General features: G+C 39.3%; 1 protein-coding gene across 1 annotated transcript in view; it reads right to left on the bottom strand.

Moving 5' to 3' along the window:
* tenm1 (teneurin transmembrane protein 1) overlaps positions 1-22,144 on the bottom strand; it is a 149,327-nt gene that overhangs the window by 39,906 nt on the left and 87,277 nt on the right. The window contains exons 12-21 of the mRNA XM_062425412.1: positions 21,982-22,011; positions 21,701-21,847; positions 18,645-18,879; positions 17,252-17,371; positions 16,894-17,155; positions 14,580-14,865; positions 8,256-8,399; positions 6,963-7,215; positions 6,164-6,184; positions 727-959 (exon numbers count right to left, since the gene is read on the bottom strand). Of these exons, the coding sequence (XP_062281396.1) occupies positions 727-959; positions 6,164-6,184; positions 6,963-7,215; positions 8,256-8,399; positions 14,580-14,865; positions 16,894-17,155; positions 17,252-17,371; positions 18,645-18,879; positions 21,701-21,847; positions 21,982-22,011 (1,731 nt within the window). The remainder of the gene's footprint in view (positions 1-726; positions 960-6,163; positions 6,185-6,962; positions 7,216-8,255; positions 8,400-14,579; positions 14,866-16,893; positions 17,156-17,251; positions 17,372-18,644; positions 18,880-21,700; positions 21,848-21,981; positions 22,012-22,144) is intronic.

Below are 22,144 nucleotides of genomic sequence, written 5' to 3'. Positions count from 1 at the left end.
AAATGTTATTTTAATACCACAGCATAACTAAATATTTGAGGGCTTCCAGTGAAAGTGCCATTTTACAAATGACATGCGTAACTTTAAATGATTGTGTCTTGTAGTCAAAACATAGCACAGGAATCAGCCATTACATAAACACTTGTGCAGGGGTTTACAGCTCAGAAAATCAATATCCTATATAAACATATTTGCATTTTGAAGAGTTAAAAAAAAAAGAGTCAGCACTATAATTTAGATTACAGTGGAGTAGTGCTGTAATTATCAGTTGCCTGGTAAAGCAGAACATTAGTTCATTATGTCTGTTATCTAATAATTAATAATTTACACATCATTCAAAATGTGGAGTCAGTCTTGAATGTGGGCAATAATAGAGAAGGTTTTACAGGAATGTATACATATTAATATTTCATCTATAATTGTACGTATAGTAACCCGTAATTTTAACCATCATGGGTTAATGTTTGAGGTACAACATCTTAAATATAGTTCAAGGGTTACCAAAGCAATCTTTTTATATCATGATGATTGAAATGCAGATTCTGGATATACTACACTCTTTTAAGTAGGAAATATATAATGTATATAATAATGTCATCAGAAAAGTGCAGACCCTCAGAGAATCTGAGTATACATATATTAGAAATGTCATTCATAATGATGGCAACGGTGTGTAATAACGGTGAGCTGGTAGTACAGGGAGTTAGCTCCTATAAATTCTCTTACCTCGAGGGTTATTGAGTGCAGATTCGGTAGCCTTCCTGCCCTCTCCACAGTGACTCTGGTCGAAAGGTAAACACTGCTCCCCCGTCCCGGCCACTACCTCCAAGTTGCGGGATGGGTCTTTTGGCTGCCCGAGGTTCCTCACTCGGTACACTCTCCGACTGCTGGTGTCAGACACGTAAAGAACTTCCCCCATTGGATCCATGGCAAGGTAGTACTTATGGGCCGGGCTGGTGCTAGTGAGAGAAGGTGTACAAGGTTAATGTAGTGGAAAGTTAGACTGTCGAGTAAGGTTAGAAAATAAAGTTGTGGGTAAAGTTTCCCATCTCAGAGTGAAACTGACTGGTTTGTATGTCACTGTATGCAGTTTAAAGTTAAAGTAAAAAAGATTCCAGCAGTAAACTTGTGCTGGAGCAACTACAATCTATACATTTTTAGGAATAGGAAGTATATATTTGTTGGAAAAGAAAACAAATAGTGTTATAAAAAAAAAAAACCCCAAAAAATAAAAACATCATGTGAGCTTTTCATGCTCTGAAAAAGTATAATAAAATATACTAAATGATTGTTTACACAAAGGGAGTGAATGTGTTGTAGTGGAAAATGGTGTGTTTGAATGCAGAGGCCTGATGACTGTAGCTAATGCATTAGTGAATAATAATACAAATGTACAGCACACTGTATGCTACATAAACCTGTTGACATATTGACAAAACAAAATGTAATGAATTATTTTGTAAGTAAGCAATCAAGCATGTGGAATTGTATTTATATAACACCTTTTTGAACACAGGCACCATCGGCACACAAAGAAAAAGAGAACAAGAAAAACACATTCAAGAATACATAAAGGCATCACACACATACGAACACAGAAAACATGCAGCAACCAGTCACCACTCAAAGCACACACACAATGGAAGTTATTAACAGTTATGGATTGGCCAACCTAAAAAAGTAGGTTTTCAAATGTTTAAAACAGTGAATAGACACAGCTGATATAATGAAAGGGTTGAGACTGTTCCAGAGTCAAGGTGTCAGGGCCGAGAAAGCACAGTCCCCTTTGGTTTTTAGTTTAGCCAACAGGTTTTGGTTGGATGACCTAAGTGAATGCTCTGTAGTGTAGGGCATTATAAATGATTAAAAGAATCTTAGAATCGACCCTGAATTTCACTGGCAACAATGCAGCAAGGCTAAAATAGGTGTGATGTGAGATCTACGGCCAGTCCTAGTTAATAGCCTAGCTGCTGTATTTTGTACAAGCTGAAAGATGTGCCAGGGCACCTGGACTAAGGCAGGTAAAAAGGGAATTTCAGTAATTGAAAATGAAAAAAATGATTCGTTCTAGGTCAGACGCTGACAATAATGGTCTGGTTTTTGCAATGTTCCTGCTCATTTTTGTATTTCAAATTGTTTGCAATGGACAACAGCAATGTTCACAAAGGAATATTCTGTGAAGAAAATCAGAGGGTTACTGTCAGTGTCTGTGCTCAGGTGTTACTTTACAACCCAGTGCTCAGCTACAGTACACATATAACAACAGCAGTATGCAGAAACCTACAATTGCTTACAACGATGACTTGAGGGTGTTTTTATGTTTGCCAAGATTTTACAGTGCTATTCCTACAGTATGTTCGTCAGCATAAATGTACCCACATGTCACCCAGTGATAATCCACCTTATGTATAAATGTATGTGCAGTCTGGATACGGTAGGAAACAGCATAATGGATGCATCTGTTAATCCTACCAAAAGCTCCATCTTTATACAGTATTTCTGAGGTGTGACACCTCTGTTGCATCAGTTCATTGGTGCATTTTAAGAAAGGGTTATGAACACGGGTTGTATTGTATGCATATATGTGTTCACTTTTTTGATTTTACATGATGTGTATTATACACAATAGCCGTAAAAAAAAATGGAATCCTAATTGTTAATTTTATGTTTCACCTCTGTGGAACGTGGTCCGAAATAAAGATAAACTGGGGTGAGAGCAACAGGAAAACAGGAGGGACAATAACAGGGAGTGCAGATGACTTAAAACAAAGGTCCAAGACCAAAATTAAACTCAGAACATTCATACTGCTAAATTTGGCCTGAGCCGAATGAGCCACGAGGGTACATGATTGTCTATTGTTCTAGTTGTTTTTGTTAGTTTATGAGACATGAGAGCGGACAAAAGATGAGAGGTTTATTCAGCGTAAGACTAACACAGTGCAGTGTGCAGAGGAAAGACCGTGGTATGAAATCATTGTGTTCTGTTTTAATGAAAGTGTTTGTTGCCCTCAGTGTAACCCTCAGGCTTCAGTTAACACAACATCAACACTGACTTAATTTACCGTATATTGACTGAAAGCTGTACGCTGTACTTTCTGATATTATTGTGGACAAGTAGCTGTGTAGAGAAGACTTGACGTGCTTCTTCACATACAATCTACAGTTCATTAATTACAGAAAACCTTTGATATTTTCAGGTTATTGTGTTGTATTATTGAGACTTGAACAGTGTGATCACAAAAGGAGAGAGGAATTTAAAATTTGCACTTTGAACATTGTGACTAAGTGAGATCCAAGCAACTATTTTGTAGCGTGAAATCCAATGTCAGCTGGGTTTGGTCAAAGGCTTCCTGCCAATTAAACTCAAAGACACCCTGTGAGAGTGCTTCTTTCTTCTTCTTTTTTTTTTTTTTAAAACATCGCTATTCTGTGAAAAATGTCTTGCAAAGGAAATTAAAATGTCAAAAAAATATATATTTCTAAGGTCATGCTTTTGCACATTCTTTCTCAATTAAAGTACATTTGCACTTTTTACAGACTTAAAAACTGATTTTTTTGTTGTTGCTTGACACATTTTCCTGGTTTACAAATAGCTTCCTATATTTTTAGGTTGCTTTGGACATTTGTTGTGCACTGTAAGGCTATTCTGCCCCCACATACCCCTACAGTAACTCTACAAAGAGAAAACTTCTTTCTGATATTAGCCTGAACCTTCTCACAACCCAGAAAAAAAACATTGCAACATAGGCAAGGGTGCTGTCAGTCATCTAGTCCATTAAGTGCATAACTGTTTACAGAGCTCTGCAGTGAACTGCACATCCATAATTTAAACTTGATCCTAAGAGAGTTATTCACAGAGTTTCAAAGTGTGCCACTGCTCCGTGCAACATATCATATTTTGTTGGGCCTCTTGAAGCCACCACAAGCATTGCACGGTTACATATTACTTCACCTGTCTTTTTCTCAATTAGATGCTCAAATCTCTGAATGCATTTATCCAGCGGAAGGGAACCGAACAACAATAACAACCACAGCACTAACAATCCCACCCTATCCTCCCTTTTCCCTCTACATGTAATAACAAAACAGTGATCAGAGTTGATAGAGTGATCTAGCCATTCCTGACTGTCTCTCTGAATCGACCGCCTGTGCTCTCAGATAATATTGTAGAGGACTTCCTCCTCTATTTGCTTTATTCCTCTCTGAAAATCTTGAAGGCAAAGAATAGACAATGGTTTTACGGTGAGTACATCCCATATTGTCTCCCCTCAGAGAGCACCTTGTTTTGAAGCCCCTGTTGGCTGATAGGCACTTTGCTGGGAAGAATGTGGAGCGAAAAGCTTTGAAAGCTGAATATGGATAAATAATTAATGTATTTGACTTGAGAGAACAATAGTATAGAATAAAAGAGAAACACTAACATGCTGCTAACAGTAAAAAGCTGCTGTGGAGAGAAAAGAGGAAGCAAGAACTGAAGGAGAAACCTCTAGGGTGAAGAAAGGGTATCTAAAGTGCCTCCAGAAGAAACCAGTTCATAGGCTTAGGCCAACTTTTTTTCCTATCTGACGTACGCCCACAGCCCTGTCATATTAACTCATGAACCCCTTCATCCACACCACCCGTCATGTTCCAATTGAGTTCATTTAAACTGGATATTATTCAACTAATTCATTCACTGGATATGATAATAATGGATGTTAGAAACATATTTTTATCCAATTGAAATATCAGTGTTTAAGTCAGAGTGTTTAAATTGGAGTGTTGAAAGCTGAACATTTCAACCATTAGCTATTTCAACCATTTATCCATTTGATTCAACTGTTTAAGCTATCAATTTCAATCTGTTTCAACAGTTTTTTTCATGAATGTTAGCTATCTATCTTAAATATTGGCCCATTTGTCTTAGCTAACTATCTCAGCCGTTTATTCATTATGTTAAGCTACCAATTATAAATATTTATTCATTACTTCTGGTTAACTGTTTCCAGTTGGAAGCACCCTTAGTGGCAACACGTGGTGTTCAGGTGTTGTATAGATGTATATAGATGTGGATATAGATATATTTTTGTACAACTCACTCTCTATTTGATCTCTTTATTTAAGCTACTCCACAATCTTTCCACATATCCCCCTGCAGAAGTACCCCCTAGGGTACAGGTAACGCTGGTTGGGAATCACTGGTTTAGGTTACATAATAGAAATGTAACGCAGATTACGTACATTTACATTTACACAGTTTGTAGACATACTGTATGTACACACCCACCCATACAGTACAACCATAAACATCCAGCCAGGTTATCCTTTTTGCATGGTTTCAAACTCTGGCATGCTACAGATATGACATCTTGAAAAATCCTTTCTCTTTTCAAATCGGATAAACCTGCTCTGCCTCTCTCACAAACACCCACAAGCACACACACACACAGACACACACACACACACACACACACACACACACACACACACACACACACACACACACACACACACACACACACACACACACACACACAATCGGCTTGATATAACCCCCGATAGTGGTGCACACGCAGACACACAGGCATTCACACACACACACACACACACACACACACACACACACACACACACACACACACACACACACACACACACACACACACACACACACACACACACACACAAACCCTATAACATCTGTCTAATCTTCTGTTGAACATGGTGTATGGAGCTCACACCGCCATCAAGGCTCAGGGCCAGGGACGATGTCGAGGTCAAACCAGGCCTCGGGCTTTTAGTCCAGCTCAGGAAGTGAGAGAACCGCTGCATCCACCAAACAGACTTCCAGTAATCCTCTAAAATATGAAATCCTTGACATTTTGACTAAGTTCCCATTTACAAATTTAATATCACCTGGTGAAATTTAAATGAGGATTGCATAGATCAGACTGCACACTGAGTATATGCAGATCTTGTCTGTGGTGTGTGTGTGTCTGTGTGTTTCTGTGTGAGCGAGGGAGGGAGGAGGGGAGGTCAATGCAATTTGCAGAAAACACACCAACATAAAATGCAGTGAGGCATTTAGCATTAAGTCCTGTCTTTTCTCTTGACAAATGTTTTTTGTGTGTATGTGTGTGTGTTGTGCAGGTATATAAAGGAGGTGTTAATCACCAGTTCTCACCTGTGTCTGGTGTCTCGGTTCCTGATAATAAGCCATAAAGGAGCATTTAAAAAGGAGAAAAGAGAAGGTAAAAAGAATCATTCATGATGCTAACGAGAGTCACTCAGAATTTCATAGGCTACAATGAGTCAATTTTCTCGTCATAAGTGAGATTAGGGTTGATTTAGACGACTGTATTGTTTCACATTAAATATTAACCTAAACAGGAAGCTTTTTGGCATTTCCTCCCAGAGGACAAGGAAGTATCAAATACAGACACTAAGAAACCTCCGTCTGAACCAGTAATATTAGTCAAAGATACAATAATAACAGAGAATGAGAGAGTAAAGTTACATAAGGGGAACACTTTACAGGACAAATGACTATGCAATCCCATTGAGATTCTATACTTGAGAAAATACAGAAATAGAGAATGTAGTGCCTGCAGCGCAGTAGGAGATATCTTCGTCATAATCCACAGAAAAAAAATATCTGTTTCACAGCCAAGACTTTCAGCTTCTCTCTTATCCTAAAGAGGTAGATTAGAGTCTGTGATGTCTAAACCTCACACACTCTGCTTTTGCATGAACACAAACTTCAGAATGTATTCTGTTGAGATCAAACAGATCACAACTGCAGATGCCAACCAGAGCTAATGCCATACTAACTCATATCAGCCGACCTAATTTTATTCTAATTGTGCTCAAGTCAATCCAATGCTCAAAATCCCAGTGCTCGCTACTGTGGGAGATCCCTACCGAGATGAGACTGCCGTTATCACATGCTTACAGTGCAGTACCGACTAGACCGTGACACTCACTTGAGTTCCAGTATTGTTCTGGTGTATCCATCAGCATGGACCCTACGGATGAAGTTGAAGTCCCCGACATAGAGAGAGCCATCAGGGCCGCTGGCTAGTGCCACAGGGGCAAACAGCATCATGTCCCTGGCCGCACCACTGCAGCTTGGACCACAGGGGACGCTACGGTAGAAACCATTGCCCATTACAGTGGTGATAACAGGGGGCTGCTGGGAGAGGAAGACGTTTTCCCCATTTCCCTTGTGAAGGATTCCTGGGGACAGACGAATGCACACGGGTTTAATGATGGAGCTTTCAAAGCCTCATTTCTCTCTGTGTGATAGGACAGGAAGCAAAATGTCAGCAACTGTTAAACAAACAAAAATCAGTTGTCTGAACAAGTCCTTAAGCCCAAAACTGTACAGGCTTACTCATAGTTCACTGGTTCATTACAAATGATTATTTTTCTCATTCTCAATCATCTACATGTTGTCATATAAAATCACAAAAGAACATGTGATGATTGAGAATCCATAAGGATCTTCTGCTATATATAATATAATGTAAAACTAAATAAAATAGGGAACATCCCTACAAGATAAAAACATCGACTCAATTAAAACTTTCTCAGTGTTAAAAGGCCAATGGAACCAGAAGCACTGATATGAAGAGTTTGTCATTTTAACAGTGATATGTATTAACTAGACTTGCATCATAGGTAGCCTACACACACATAATCAATGGATTTTGAATATGAACATGTTTAGAAGTTAAATTATCTAAATTAAACTGTCTATCTACTCTTCTCAATAATTTGGCCATGTAATTAAATCTGCTTAATCGCATCACTCACAGTCTAAATTCATTCACTCATAATCTCTAATTATACGGTATATATTACAGTGAAAGAGTGACAGGAAACATCGCAGCATGATGTGAAACGAAATAAATGTTAAATACATAATTTGTTGTCACACATATTGAAACTCAGCCAGTCATATGAGATGCTGATCATGGTTTCAACTCTCTAGTCATGTTGCTTTTAATTCAAAAGAAGAGTGCACTGTTATTCAAGATAACTTTATCCAGGATTAACAAATCAATCCCCAAGCTGCATTCAAAGCACAATTAATCATATTTGAAGAACGTGGCCCATTTCAACTCTGTTTAATTCAACTTTTTTATTTCAAAGAGGTGAAAAGTGCGGCAGCTGGCCTACATGTGACATAAAAAATTAAAAAAAACTGCTGAAAATACATGGGTGTACTTGTGTGTATGGGACTAAAATAAATGAACTGCTGTGTTTGTACTCACCGCTGCGGATATTGAGGGCATGGTGTTTGTCAAGAGACCAACCGCCCAAGTTTGAGGGCACCAGTTCAAAACCCTGCATCAGAGCAGTCCTCCTCTCCCACTGAATGACACCAGGACACGACTCGTACTCGTAGCCAACTGACACTGAAACAAGCAAAACACATACACACATATGAGGGCTTCATCTTAAGCACAGTAATAACTACAGCATGTGCTGTAGACCTGCTGTGTTTAACACTGTGTGGCAAAATAATTGTGTGTGTAGGCATTTGTGCAGAACTTGACTGAAAGGCTTTACGCACAAGCACGCACACACAATTCCTCCATCGCTCTTGAAACTATATTGTATCGAGTGGTGGGACAGATGAAAGGCTTGTAGTGAGACCTCATCAGTGTATGTGTTTGAGAGAGATCAGTAAGAAGTGGAGGCGTAATCAGGAGGTGCCCGTCTTCATGGAGGAGCCCTAGAATTAGCTGCTTGGCCTCTTAGTTGTAATGATACGCTGTGAAGCGTTCCACTACAACTAACAGCTATCAACAGCTATGTTTTGGCTTGGCAGGATTAAATATGTTCCGACAGCAATTCACCATGTCAGACTTGGAATATGTTTAAAGGCAGCAGGTCACAAAGCTGTAGGAGCTCTTGGGACGACTGACACACACAAGCATTCAGACATACATGGAAAAAAATGCCTGCATCCTATATTGAGAGGTGGAAAGAAATTTCCTACCTCAGTATTGCAATAAAGTATAGTTTTGAGATATTTGAGTATTTAAATGTTATACTTCTATATCCATGTACCAAATTGAACTGGCAGCTACTGGTAATTTAAAGATTGTATACTTAAAAGAATGATTAGCTTATAAGATACTGTAATCTATGATGCAGCATTACAGATAACACACTGGTAGCATCACCTCATCCAGCCACAAAACTACAATGCTCATATAATAATCCAATAATACAGTATAAAGTAATGCATAACTCAGTTGGGAGCCATTCTGTGAAATTAGTACTTATTAGTATTTATGAGTTATTACTACTGTTGATGTTTTATATTTTGCAGATAATACTTTTGTACTTTCACTTTGTAAAAAAAAAAAATGAACGCAGTAGTCTAGTATTTTAAAAATATTTTTTTACATTTTTACTGTGAAATTGCTCCTTTTTTGTCAAAGTTGATGTAGCAGACATGCTAGCATGCTAGTTTGCCTTCATCCAACATACACAGAGCAACACTAGCACCCAGTTTAAGTTTGGGTAAAGTGGTAAATTGAAGTCCCATTTTCACTGACGTTTAGCTATGATAGTTTAACTGCAGATCTGACTCTTTACCTCCACAGCGTTCACCAGCAAGTCACTAACTTTGTGTCTGCATTTGGTGTGTTAGTAGTGTACACTTTCAGTTTATCTGTTTATTCATCAGAACTATTCCTGGAAATGAGGTAAATTGATTGGTGCAGCATTGCGTTACGGATCACTTCATATCATATGAGCAGATTTAGATTTGAGTTTTACTGTAAGTGGCTGATAAAAAATTTAACAAATTTCACTTTAACTCTTCAGTTAATGTAAAATGTAATTACATTCTTCCTTTATGTCACCAAAATATCTCTTATGTTTTTCCCATTTTTGTGTTTATGTTAAAAGTATGAAGAAAAAGAAAAAAACATGATATTGTATAATTAAATCAGCAGGAGATGGCTGCTGTCACATTTTAATGATATTATATTGCTTAAATGAAGATAATGATATACTGTGTACAGTAAAGACAACTTGACTCGTTTGACATAAATGTGGTGAAGGAGAAGCTGTCGCTGTCAATCACTGTTGGCACTGATCTCTCTAACTTGCTTCATTGTAAACCAACATGACTGTGAAATGATGGGTACTCAAAGGGAGCTGCAGAGCAAAGTCAGCATAAGGAGAAATAGAGGTAGTGGAATACCTAAGTAGGGGCATTCCCATTATACTTAAACTCAACATATCCCCCTTTAACATAGAGAGAATCTCTGAGCGGACACATAGGACCAAGTTAAAGGTATACTGTCGTTGCTGTCGGGCAGAAACAAGTCAAAAAAATTCTTTATAAATCAATGCTATTAGTCACCCTTTGCCTCTGTCTGTGGGTTTTACAAACACTTAAAAAAGTATTAAAAGCAGCTTGTGACTAAACCTCTTTACTCCATTGGATCCACTGGATTTTTTTTCATTTCCTGAAAAGTAACAGTTTTAGACATACAAGGTTTGTGCCCAACAGCAACGCTATGCAAAATTTGTTGGTTGGTGTTTGTAAAGACAGCATTCAAAATTGGCCCCTCCTCCCCGGCTCAGTGACACACACACACACACACACACACACACACACACACACACACACACACACACACACACACACACACACACACACACACACACACACACACACACACACACACACACACACACACACACACACACAGGGCAAAGAGATAGAGCGGCAGTGTTCAAGCAAGCTAGAGAGTGGAGAAAGAGAGCGAGCGACGCTGGCGAGAATAAAGCAGTCACTCAGATAAATAAAACGTTATTTTCTGATTGTTTCACGGTGGTGAGGTTCTAAAGCACAGATAAACATGCACACACCTCCACAAAACCCTGCTTTGTTGTATATTGTGTGAATGCAGAGCGTCATTCTGTCCGTCTGTATGTGGCTTCTCTGATCTGTGTGTGTGTGTGTGTGTGTGTGTGTGTGTGTGTGTGTATCTCAGCCCCGCCCTCGGTCAAGCAGACACACAGGCCTGCAGCTCTTTATACGTCCATGACACAGAGACAAAGAGCAGAGCAGAGGAAAGAGAGAGACAGCTATGCTACAAGTCTCAACCTCACAACTGCATGCTGTTATTGGCCTCAGCTATAAAAAATATATAATACAACATAAATGCACCACTTGCAAGTGATGATTATTTTTACTATATGAAATGTGTTATTGTTTTGTTTGCGTATATATGTATTTTTTTTTTTTTTTTTTTCTTTAGGAAAATCCTTTAAAGTGTACCTTTAAATCTCCAACTCAATGAGTACAATCAATAAAGTGATTGGGGAGGGAAGATAGTGGGTAATTTGGGACACTGGGGATTCTGAAAAAGAAAAAAGAAGGCTTATAGTGTTGGACAAAAGTTCTTAGTACAAGGACTATCTCTGAAGTTCATTTAAAGGGTTCATTTGTTTCAATTTTGGGTCTCTTAAGCTCTGAAAGGCTTGTGATCTTGTGTTTTTGAAGGGCAGAATCGGTTTAAATGTATATATAAGTAATGCTTTGCTAGAGAGAGCTTAGAAAAAATCTATTCTAAAATAAATATATATTAAACAGTTTTGTGTCATTTCTGACCCTTCAAGTCACATTGCGCCACCCTTGAAGAACTTGTTTCATGACCTGGAAACTAATTTATGCTTATGAAATGCATCAAAAGGTGCCATAAATACACCGTCGTCAATAAGGACATTGCCCCATTTAAAAAAAAAAACTCTACAATAGAACTGACTTCATTTTGAAGTACAAGGCTTTTCCAGGTCGAAACGGACAAAGCAATCTCAAAGGGAAAGTGTCAGTGTTTTGAGAACTGCTTCACAACCGAATATTACTGTAGCTATATTACAAGCAATGACACACACAACAGCACACGTGTACACACTCTCACAAACAGTACCCATGCACACTATACTCCATGAATGCACACTCAATATCTCACAGGTGAAAGCTTTCATTCCCCTCTGCGGAAGCCTGAGGCAATGTGTTCACACCAGCAAACAGAGCATGATCTGCCTTTCTCTCAACCTCTCTGGCTATGTTCGAGCACGTGGAGCGCGTGTGTACGCATACACGTGTTGGCGTATGTGTGTCTGTGTGTGTGCGCGTGTCTGTGTCGTTTCGCCAACAAAGCGCCAGAAACTGTAGAGAGAGAGGGAAGGATCAGGGGAAAACATGGGTAGAGAAAAGAGAACAAGGGAGGGCATAGGAAAACAGGAGAGAGGTAACAGGGGAGATCAGAGAGAATGGAGGAAATAACAAGCAGAGAAGAGAAGAAAAGGGAGTTCAAGAGAGGACAGGAACACAGGAAAGACTGTGAGGGTAGAGGAAGATAGGAGGCAAGGGATGGGGGGGTAAGAAGGGCAGGAGGTGGTTTTAGCAAAGCAGGGTAAATAAAAAAAAAGGGATCATTTGAGTTGAGAAAATGTGAGAGATCAGAAGAGAGCTGGAACAGATGAAATGCAGCCCTAACAGATAAGGAGTGGAGGGGATGGATCAGGAGAAGAGAGGAGGAGGAGGAGGAGGCCTCGGGATGGGAAGATGCAATCTTTGTACAAGACCGTACACTCGAGTGGACAAAGCTTCTGGTATGGCTGTGATATCTCAGTGCTTATGGAAAGACCTAAGCCTCTTTCTGGCAACTCCACAGTTTGTCTTGTAACCTTCCACAAAGAAAGCAGATAGTGGAAAAATGATCTCACAAAAACACTAACAGTGAATTCGGAGGTTTGAGCCTCGATGGCATCTTTAAAACTACTGTTTTCTTGCCCTAATGAACCACAAGTGACATACAATGACATAAAATATTGCCCTTAAACTCAGCATAACAGTAGGTGTATTTTAACTCGGGTGTACTCACACATTGTCTAAATGGAGACAGCGCTGTCAAAACTGTCTAGAAGTGTTTCCTCTGTGCCACTGCAGATGATATTTTTACTGGCAGTTACTCTACAGTATATTTGTAGAGCTTTACATCTCTCCATTCCTCTTTCTCAAAGCACCTCTGGTCTTGCCACCCTGTTGACTAGCAGTGCTGAAGGTCTTGGAGGGTTAAAAGTGCTCGTTGTTCACCTGTTTGCTTGATCCACTTCCTGCTACATTTCTTTCTTTCTTTTTTTTCTTCTTTTTACATTGTTAATTTACTGGCAAATTCCATTTCAACTGTAATGACCACTTACTTCCAGTTTGGCAAAGCTGTAGCTGTGAAACAATTATGAAAGAAACTAAACCTGGATGCCTCTATAATCATTAATTATCAGGCAATCCTCCAACTGTCAGCAGGAGCCTGTCCATTGGTAAATTACCTTCATAATGGTCAATCAGTTACAAGATGTCTTCTAATCAGGCTTTTGTGCAAATCACAGTACTAATAGAGTGGTGATTTATTGTCAGTTTGAGCACAACATTTGTTGAAGTTGATCAAAACATAATTTAAAAAGCTTAAGAAGTGGGTAGCCCTATTTGAGTTAGTTTGTATCCTGCCTGAAGGAAATACATTTTGCTGTATCTCTCAGGAAATGCTATGCTAATGATATTAAGCTGTATATATCAATGTCCACTGGAAACATGAGCCCTGTTTAAAAGAGCTGTTAGATATTTTGGGAAGTACACTTCTACGTTTTCTTGCAGGGAATTATATTAGAAGATGTACCACACAGCCAGGAAGAGATTAGTTTGATTTAGACTGGACCTGGCTCTGACCAAATCCCCCAAATTTGCCTATGATCACCTCTAAAGCTAATTTATTAACATGTTGAATCTCATTTGTTTCATCCGTACGCAAGCGCTCCAGGCACCGTGCGTTCTTGGAGTCTATGCTAGTTGCTTGGTAACCTTGCAGTGTTACAGCACATACATAACTTCCCATAAAACCACAACTTGTCATTTCAACATTTACGTTTGTGTTCTGGATTACACAAACTAGATACAACATGTTAATTAGTGAGCCATAGCAGTGTTTTAGAGTAGCTATATTATGTAGCTATAGAGAGCTAGGCTAGCCGGTCTCCCCAGTGTTTCCAGTGTTTCTGCTAAGTTAAGCTAATAACCTCCTGACTCAGGCTCCACACTGAACACACAAACATGACAGTGGTATGGAAATAACTTTTGGCAAGAAAGTGAATATGTATACTTTTCAAAATGTAAAGCTGTTATTTAAGTCACTAGTTTACATTTTAACATTTTCAGTTTCTTATGCCACAATCAGGTGTAGAAAAATACACAGTCTGCTTCTAGAGGAAATGATCATTATAACTGCTAAATGACAGCAGTACAATAAAATGACTGCATCATTAAACTCACAATTAGAGGGCTATAATTAATATTATTATCATCATTATATTTGATCTTGTTTCCTCTTGTGTTTCCACTAGAAGATGATGTGAACAAGACACTGAGTTTATGCCTTTAGTCTACTATATAAGATTGAGTGCCTTTATTCCTTCATTTCCGATTCATCATGATTCCTCATTTCAGACATATTGTGTATAAGAAAACATTTGTGACTGAGCCCAACTGCATTTTATTTTCTACCTACCAGTTGCATGAGTGAGACCCCAGACCTCCTGGCCATAAACATCAGTCTTGTTCCATACCAGCCTGTGCACCAGACCAGGTCCAGCAGGATACCAGCGCTGGTACAACCTTCCCTGGACCGATGCGCGGACATGAACCTTAGACAGACCGCCTAGGGGGGAGACGGGGGAGGATGGGGAGGGAGGCGTGAGGAGGATTCGCAGCAGGGAGAGGTAGCCTGCCGCACGGGTGCTCAGGTAGTTCAGCTTCACAAAGGCTCCTGGGATTGCAACCTCTTCCTGCACCGCCTAAGGAGAACAAGATGGAGAGCAGAGTGAGGATTACAGGTGATGGAAAGAGGATAAATGAGAAATGAAACAGAAATATAGAAAGGTGTTTTATCATTTCGTGGTATTAGTATAATGGACTAGAGTAATAATTGCTTTTGGCAGGCACAGGAGGAAATTGCTCACACGTTACATGTGCTTGACTATATGTTTACTTTTAATCGAATATACATTTGCATTAAAATATATGTAATTCTACTCCATCATATACAGATACATTTCTCCCTACTTTCATTGATTTATTTTGCTATAACTCATTTTTACATTCAGCTGAACCCACACATACGACAGTAATTGTATCAATAATTAGATTGTATTGCACTGTATTACGCCGCAGTCCAGATGCCTGATCTTGACATTGTACTTTCTGACCCAAACAGCTAATCAGAATGTGCAGCTGTAGGAAAACAGAAGTTCTACGGATGAATAAATGTAGTGCCAAAGGAAAGGGCTGACTGAAGGACAGCAGTACAGTGCTTAGCTTCCATGCTGGTAGTCTACTCCTGCCTGCTTCTCCACACTGGGGGCGTGCTGACCCCAATCTACTGCAGCTAATACACTGACTATGGATAAGTGCCTCTTACAGCCCCACTTCAAAAAATTCAAACTATCCCAACAATATATGTGCACTTCATATTTGTTATTACCCGTTGAGGACATGTTGTAATACATTCATGTAATATCGTTATTGGTTTCAAAATGTAGTTGTACAATGTACAATGACAATAAAGATCTATTCTAAAAGATGTCAGTTTTAAAAACAAGTGAAAAAGAGTTAGCCAATTACGTTTAAGATACTTGAAAGATGTAAATCCATATAATATATTGCACCTAATGACATTACATCCTATTTGAGTAATTTCTATTTTTACTTCTACGTAATACAATAATATTGTAAAGTTTTCTTGAGTATGGTTTTTGTTTAGCCACCACTGCCCACATGATAAGATGAATTAGCCATCTTACAATAATCATCAAGAGAAAGGAAAATAATACATTTTTTTACAGCAGAATTTTGAATGAATCCTATGAAGTCTGTACTGATATCTGTGCCATCATGTTTATATTAAAAATGTAGAGGACAGTACTCTGTAGCTTTAAAAAAAGAAAAGGAAAACTCATCTATCTATCATTTATCTATTTAACCAGCTGCTGTGGCAAATGTCTACTTATCAAATCTAATATTTCTTGTTGCTATACTTAGATGCCATGTTAGTCAGTGATTACCTGAAATCAAATGATCTCTAAGACGCCTGCAGAGAAATTTTCATTAAAAGTCCTAAGGCTTTGATTCCATTTATTAACAAAGATGAACATAGTAGGTCTCACTAAGCTCACAGTGAACACTGTGAATTGTTCTTTCTATTTTTTTTGCTTGTGGCCTGTTTGACCTGATGTGTTATTTGTCATGAGGATAAACTGTTACATCATTTTTAAAGATCTGTTCATCCCAAACACATTAGATTTTTTTTTTAATGAGCTTGAGCTTTGAAGTGTAGATGATGTGTTGTGGATATAAATATGCTACAAAAGATCATGTGACAGCAGCAAATATTAGATATGACATTTCCTTCAGTCTATCATGTGTCTGGGTAACAAGAAAATAACTTTTGGTTGTTTGCGCCAAGAAGTTTAGTTGAAACCGAAGTAAGGTCAGGGTGAGGTTTTGGTCACTGTCAAAAAAAAAAAAAATCACTGCAATGACACTGGAGGGTAAATATGTAATCACCAGCCTGACCTCCATGTCTGACTTTCAGCCACCTAATTTGTTTTTGTGGAGGGGAAGTATATGGACGGAGCATCGGTTTGCATTTTGCTCATTTCTTTTTTAGCATGATGCAAATATGGAATGAGCTAAATTTGCAAGATCCTGCGACCAGATTGTGACTAACCAAGCTAGTTTGTTGCTGAGCTGTGACAAATTGCTTCACTCTTCCACTGAGCGGTGTATTGTTACATTTCATGCAGGCTTTTTCAGTGGTTTTGTACCTGTAGTTCAGGTACAGCTGGGCCCTTCTCTGCACAAGCTCCCATGAATCTGGGAAGCGGGTAGGGCAGGACTAGTGGGTAAGGACTCAAAACACTCCTGATGTCACATTTAGGAGGCTGCCCTTCCTCCCTCGACATGGTCACCTGATCCAGAACCAGGAAGTTGTTGCTAGGTGTCCAGATGGTGCGTGTCTGTGGCAGGAAGGGTGGACGCTGGAACATCAGGGTCATAGACATCGCGCCCAATGTCACCAGATCAAAACTAAAGTTAAAAGAAAGTAAAAGAGAATGAGATTGAAGAAAGAGTGGAGAAAAGAGAGGTATGCAATTGTGTGTTTTTTTGCAAGTGTTTCTGTACCTTCCATCCTGCCTGCTGATAGTGTAACCATACTCGGGATGTTGCGGGAAGGTGATGTTGACGCCGACCAGAGGAGAGCCATCCTGCAGCACAACGCTACCTCTAATCACTGCTACCCGACTGGCAAAACAAAGGAGAAGCAAACAGAAAAAGAAAAAAAGAAAAGGATACAGAGACACAAAGAGAGGGAGAGATGATAGTTTTACAATGATGGAGAACATAATCATGGTTTGAAGAGAGAGGCATATTATGAAGCGCTAGCCCGACGACCTTGCGCGTGAAGAAAAAGCAACTGCATGTATTCTCCTCAGTACAATTCATTTCTTCAGCGCAGAAGAATCTGTCAGAGATTGCCAGGATACAAGGACCATAAATATAGCTTCACACAAAGTAAAACCTTTCAACACCCTGTCATATATTAAACACAATAAAAACCTTCTGCATCGTGTTTATATTACAGTAACAGTGGCACTTTCAGCAAATAAGATCGTGTTGGTTTTTTAAACTAGCAGTCACATCACTGCTATTAAGAAATATCCATCTTGATTTTTCAGGTAAAGTATGAAATACGCTGCTTAAATCTGGAATAATTGCTTAGCCGGTCAAATGGAGACAGATGTAGAAAGGCACGCACACACGTGTTGTACCCACACACACACACACACACACACACACACACACACACACACAGATTCATTGATGGAGCCTATCTGTTACACCAGAAGAGGGATAAATGAAGGATGGTGAGGTTTCTCCGGGTGGCTGCATTGCCCTGTTTGTTACTCCTGTCCTGAAAGCTGCCATCGATTTCCCCTCTGAAAAAACTGCAACATAATTAATTTATTTGTTTATTCTACACGTGAACCATGAGGGAAAAATGCACTTTGCCATTATTCTGAGGCATCACTTCTTGTTTTCCAAACCGAACTTTCTAGGTCATCATAACGTGGGTAAGACATATTTCTTCTCTTAGATGGCAGTGAGAGGCCACTGAAAAATTTATGTTGACACCTTTATGACTGGTGCAACCGAACGACATATTATGCATTGATATGTAACAAACAAATACTCTGTAGTTGATACCGGAGGACAGTGTTCTGCTTGGTGACTGCTAATCTCCAGGGTAACACAGATCACTCAGATGTGTGATCACGTGTCACACAGGCATGTGAACACATGAAAAGCCTCATTCATATGTGGACACACACATACACTCTCATTGAGGAGCAATAGACAATTTTATTGTATTTTTACACATGTATTTACTTCATTATCCACCACTCATGTCTTTCAACATAGGGCAACTCAAGGACAAGGACACACAAAACAAATACATGCAGGACTTTGCATGCACACGCAGACCTAGACACACAAAGAGTAAACAAGCACATACCTGGTATCAAAGGGCACGTCTCCGGGGAGAGTGTGTGTGGCCGACTTGCCAAGGAGGAAGCGTATGCGGCGGTAGAAGCTGTGAGTGTGTGTGCTGGCCGGTGAGGGGGGTGCAGTGGGGGGCAGCGGGCTCTGCTGCAACAGGGCCAAGGGGTCGGCCGAGCCGTGACACAGCGGGTCAGAGCCACAGCTCAGCTGCTCGCAGCAGTCTGGGTCCACACAGTCCATCAGGCCATCTGAGATGGACAGAAGAAAAAAAAATTACAAATTGTTACATTTAAATTAAATTAACTCTTGAAAAAATATACACACATATACATATGCATATAAAGTTTTATGTGAGGAGTTGGTTGTTTAGAGGGTGCTTGAATTTACACAGTTACTTTAGGCGAGACATTAACATCTTTATTATTCATAGTTAATAAAGGCTTTAATAGATTTAAGTGACTAAGGTGCTGAGAAGACATTTCTATTCTAAAGGCCAAGGTGCTGTATATATCTGCAGCAAAAAGACAGGAAGAAGATACTATAAAACCTCAGAGCTGCCAATAAATAATTTTTGCACTGCTGGCCACTGAAAAACTCTACAAGAGTGATCTAATATGCAACAATGAACTGTACATGCATCATCATTATCACAAGTATCAATCAAATCAGATTCATTAGGGGCTATCAGTGCATGATTTTGCAATCTATTGCTATAAATTAGACCTCAATTGCCAGCATTATTTGAATGTGATCTGTAAAATTCCAGTGTAAACAACTGAGCTGCGGATACAAACCGAGGCGACAGTAAATAGGAGCCAGGCTGGCATTTGTGTTCCCTATTTCAAGCCTGTTCCTGAAAAGGCAGGAAACAGTGCTGACATTTAAATGCATCTGACCACAGAGCAGAGAGCTAAAGGCCAACAATATTCTATTGTAACCTCCTCCTACAAAGGTAACACCCTACAATGGTTGATTACCATAAGATTCACTGTGTCACCTTGAAAGCACACTACTAATTAAATTTGATTGTTTCGTTGTCATTAAAAGAATACTGAAAGGGTTTGTGGTTTACTGTGCATGCATGGATGTTAAGATACAGGGAAGCACAGCAAAAATTGTGAATGCATGTAATATATTGTATTTAAGTATGTGCTGCACATGTCAGTGATTTCACTGCTTGCTATGTGGAATAAATGTTTTTTCCAGAGAAAGAACAATACATGCGCTTCCCTCTCCTATCCAGGCGGAATAATTGAACCTCTCTTCAAAGTTCCTCTTTATTCTCTGATTACTTGTGATAACATCTTTCCATCTCTGTCTATCTTCAGAGACAAAAGATTGCTGTGAGAGAGGGCTATGAGAGCCTACAGTACACTATATCTGCCAATTAAGGGAGATGGCTGAATTGTGCGGTACAAAATTATGGTATTTGAAAAGCTGTGGAAAGAGGTGGCGGGATAGAAAGATAAGAGAAGTGTAAGTGGGTTCCATAAGGCTTTGCTGGCAAGTCTCTCCCTATAAAAATATATAAACATATAAACTGGAGATTTTGATACCTATAGTGTCGACACGTTTTACTTCATCAATATTCATGCAGAGCTATAATACCATATAATGCCACACAGTATATATAATACAGTATAATGTAATCCACTTCTTGCATATAATGCAATATATTATGTCTTTTTCAGTTGGACTGAACATCTCCCTTCCTCCACCCACGTATCACCTCCGCCTCTACTTAACCCACTCATACAGAGACCAAGAAAATGCAATATTAAATCAAATCAATGCGCAAGTATTAAAGGGGAAGTCCAACAATTCAGTCTTACATTTACATAACGCTGTGGGTCTCTACTTGTATCTTTTAGTCTCATTATATTTGATATATAAATGTATTAGGTGCACAGTGTGACGATCCTTTATTTGTTACACACTACAAATGTAAAAGACATTAATAACAAAGACACAGAACATAATCCATTAATTCAATACAGAAACATAACCATCAGTGCCTACACTGTTGGCACACATGGCCACGGTCCTTTACTGTATTCAGCCCCAATTTTATAGTCCACAGGACCATTTTTATTGCGAGGCTCTGAGGTTATAATCCACAGTGGGGAACGGTAATTCATGTTTTGAGCAGCCATCTCGGCTGACTTTCTGAAGTGTTCGCTCAGTCAGTATTGCTGCTTTGGTAAACAGCGTAGGGAGAAAAAAAAAAAGGAAAACACTGCATTTATCAGCACCATGCACCCACCCCAAAAAAAGGACTACAAAAAAAACTATGTATGTGTTTGAGGTTTCCTGCTGCTGGTTGCACTGATTCAATCACAAAACCTGGAACCACAAAAAACAACAAAAACAAAAAAAAAAATGACAAGGAAGCTTTTCCTCTGAACAAAAGCAACACTGCCAGCAACACTGCCTTGTTAGCAATGATGAATTACAACACCGACTTAACAAGCATGTCCATAATGGATATTTGATGGAGTTTCAAAGTGAATGGGCACAGTTGAAAGCCTCGCAGTTTTGCATTATATTCTTAAAACTTGTTGTTATGCATTGAAGAACAGCTGTAGATTGGGATTGAAATGGCGACTGCTAAAATGTACCTTTCTTTTTTTTATTTATCTGAGGATATAAGAACACAGCTACAAGGCTGAATGACACATACCTCTCACCTGACACTAAACACCTCACATCCAAAGAAGCAGCTATTCTGCATGGCTTGCTGTATTTAAAATTTCGGAGTGCCTTTTATCCTAGCCGGTGGTATGCATATTAGACATTTAGCTGGGATAGGAAGAAAAAACAGACATAGACACTAGCGCACATGAACACACTTACACACACCGAAATACATATTCAATATAATAATGACCAGCAGGACTCTACAGGAGTCTCAGCAGGACCGGGACAGCACAGAGGGATGAAAGGGAGGAACAATGAGGCAGATTTTTTTTGGCACAAGTAATTTAATGGAATGCAAGAAAGACAGAAATGAAAGAGGTAAGAAAAGAGGATAAAAAAGACAGAAAATGATAGATGATGTTAGAATGTCACCTCCGTCGTTGTCTGTTCCATCACTGCAGTCAGTTTCCATGACAACACTGCATCCAGGCCCACTCCATCCAGCCTGGCAGATGCAGCGCCAGCCGCTCTGCTCCAGGGTACAGCGCCCATGCCCGCTGCACAGCCCTGGGCAGCCGTCTAAAAAGGTGTGGCCCACATGCCCACGTGTATAGACACACAAACACACACACACACACACACACATTTTTGGCATTTGTTAGCACGTTGAGGAGGCACAATACAAATTTAGATACTGAATAAAGATAAATTACCTTTCACCACAACGTCCAAATCATGAGTAACTGTGAAGGAAAAAGTGAGAGAAAGCAATTGTAAATGTAAATTATCCCAGTAACAGTAAGAGCTTCTTTTATCTTATTAATCATACTAATCAAAGTATCTCGAGGACTTAAATAACGTCCACATGCACCCGTG

This window comes from Scomber scombrus, chromosome 9 (assembly GCF_963691925.1).
Source record: "Scomber scombrus chromosome 9, fScoSco1.1, whole genome shotgun sequence".
Taxonomy (NCBI): Eukaryota; Metazoa; Chordata; class Actinopteri; order Scombriformes; family Scombridae; genus Scomber; species Scomber scombrus.
Note: the sequence above shows the minus strand (reverse complement) of the source record. Positions and strands in the feature narration are given on the sequence as shown.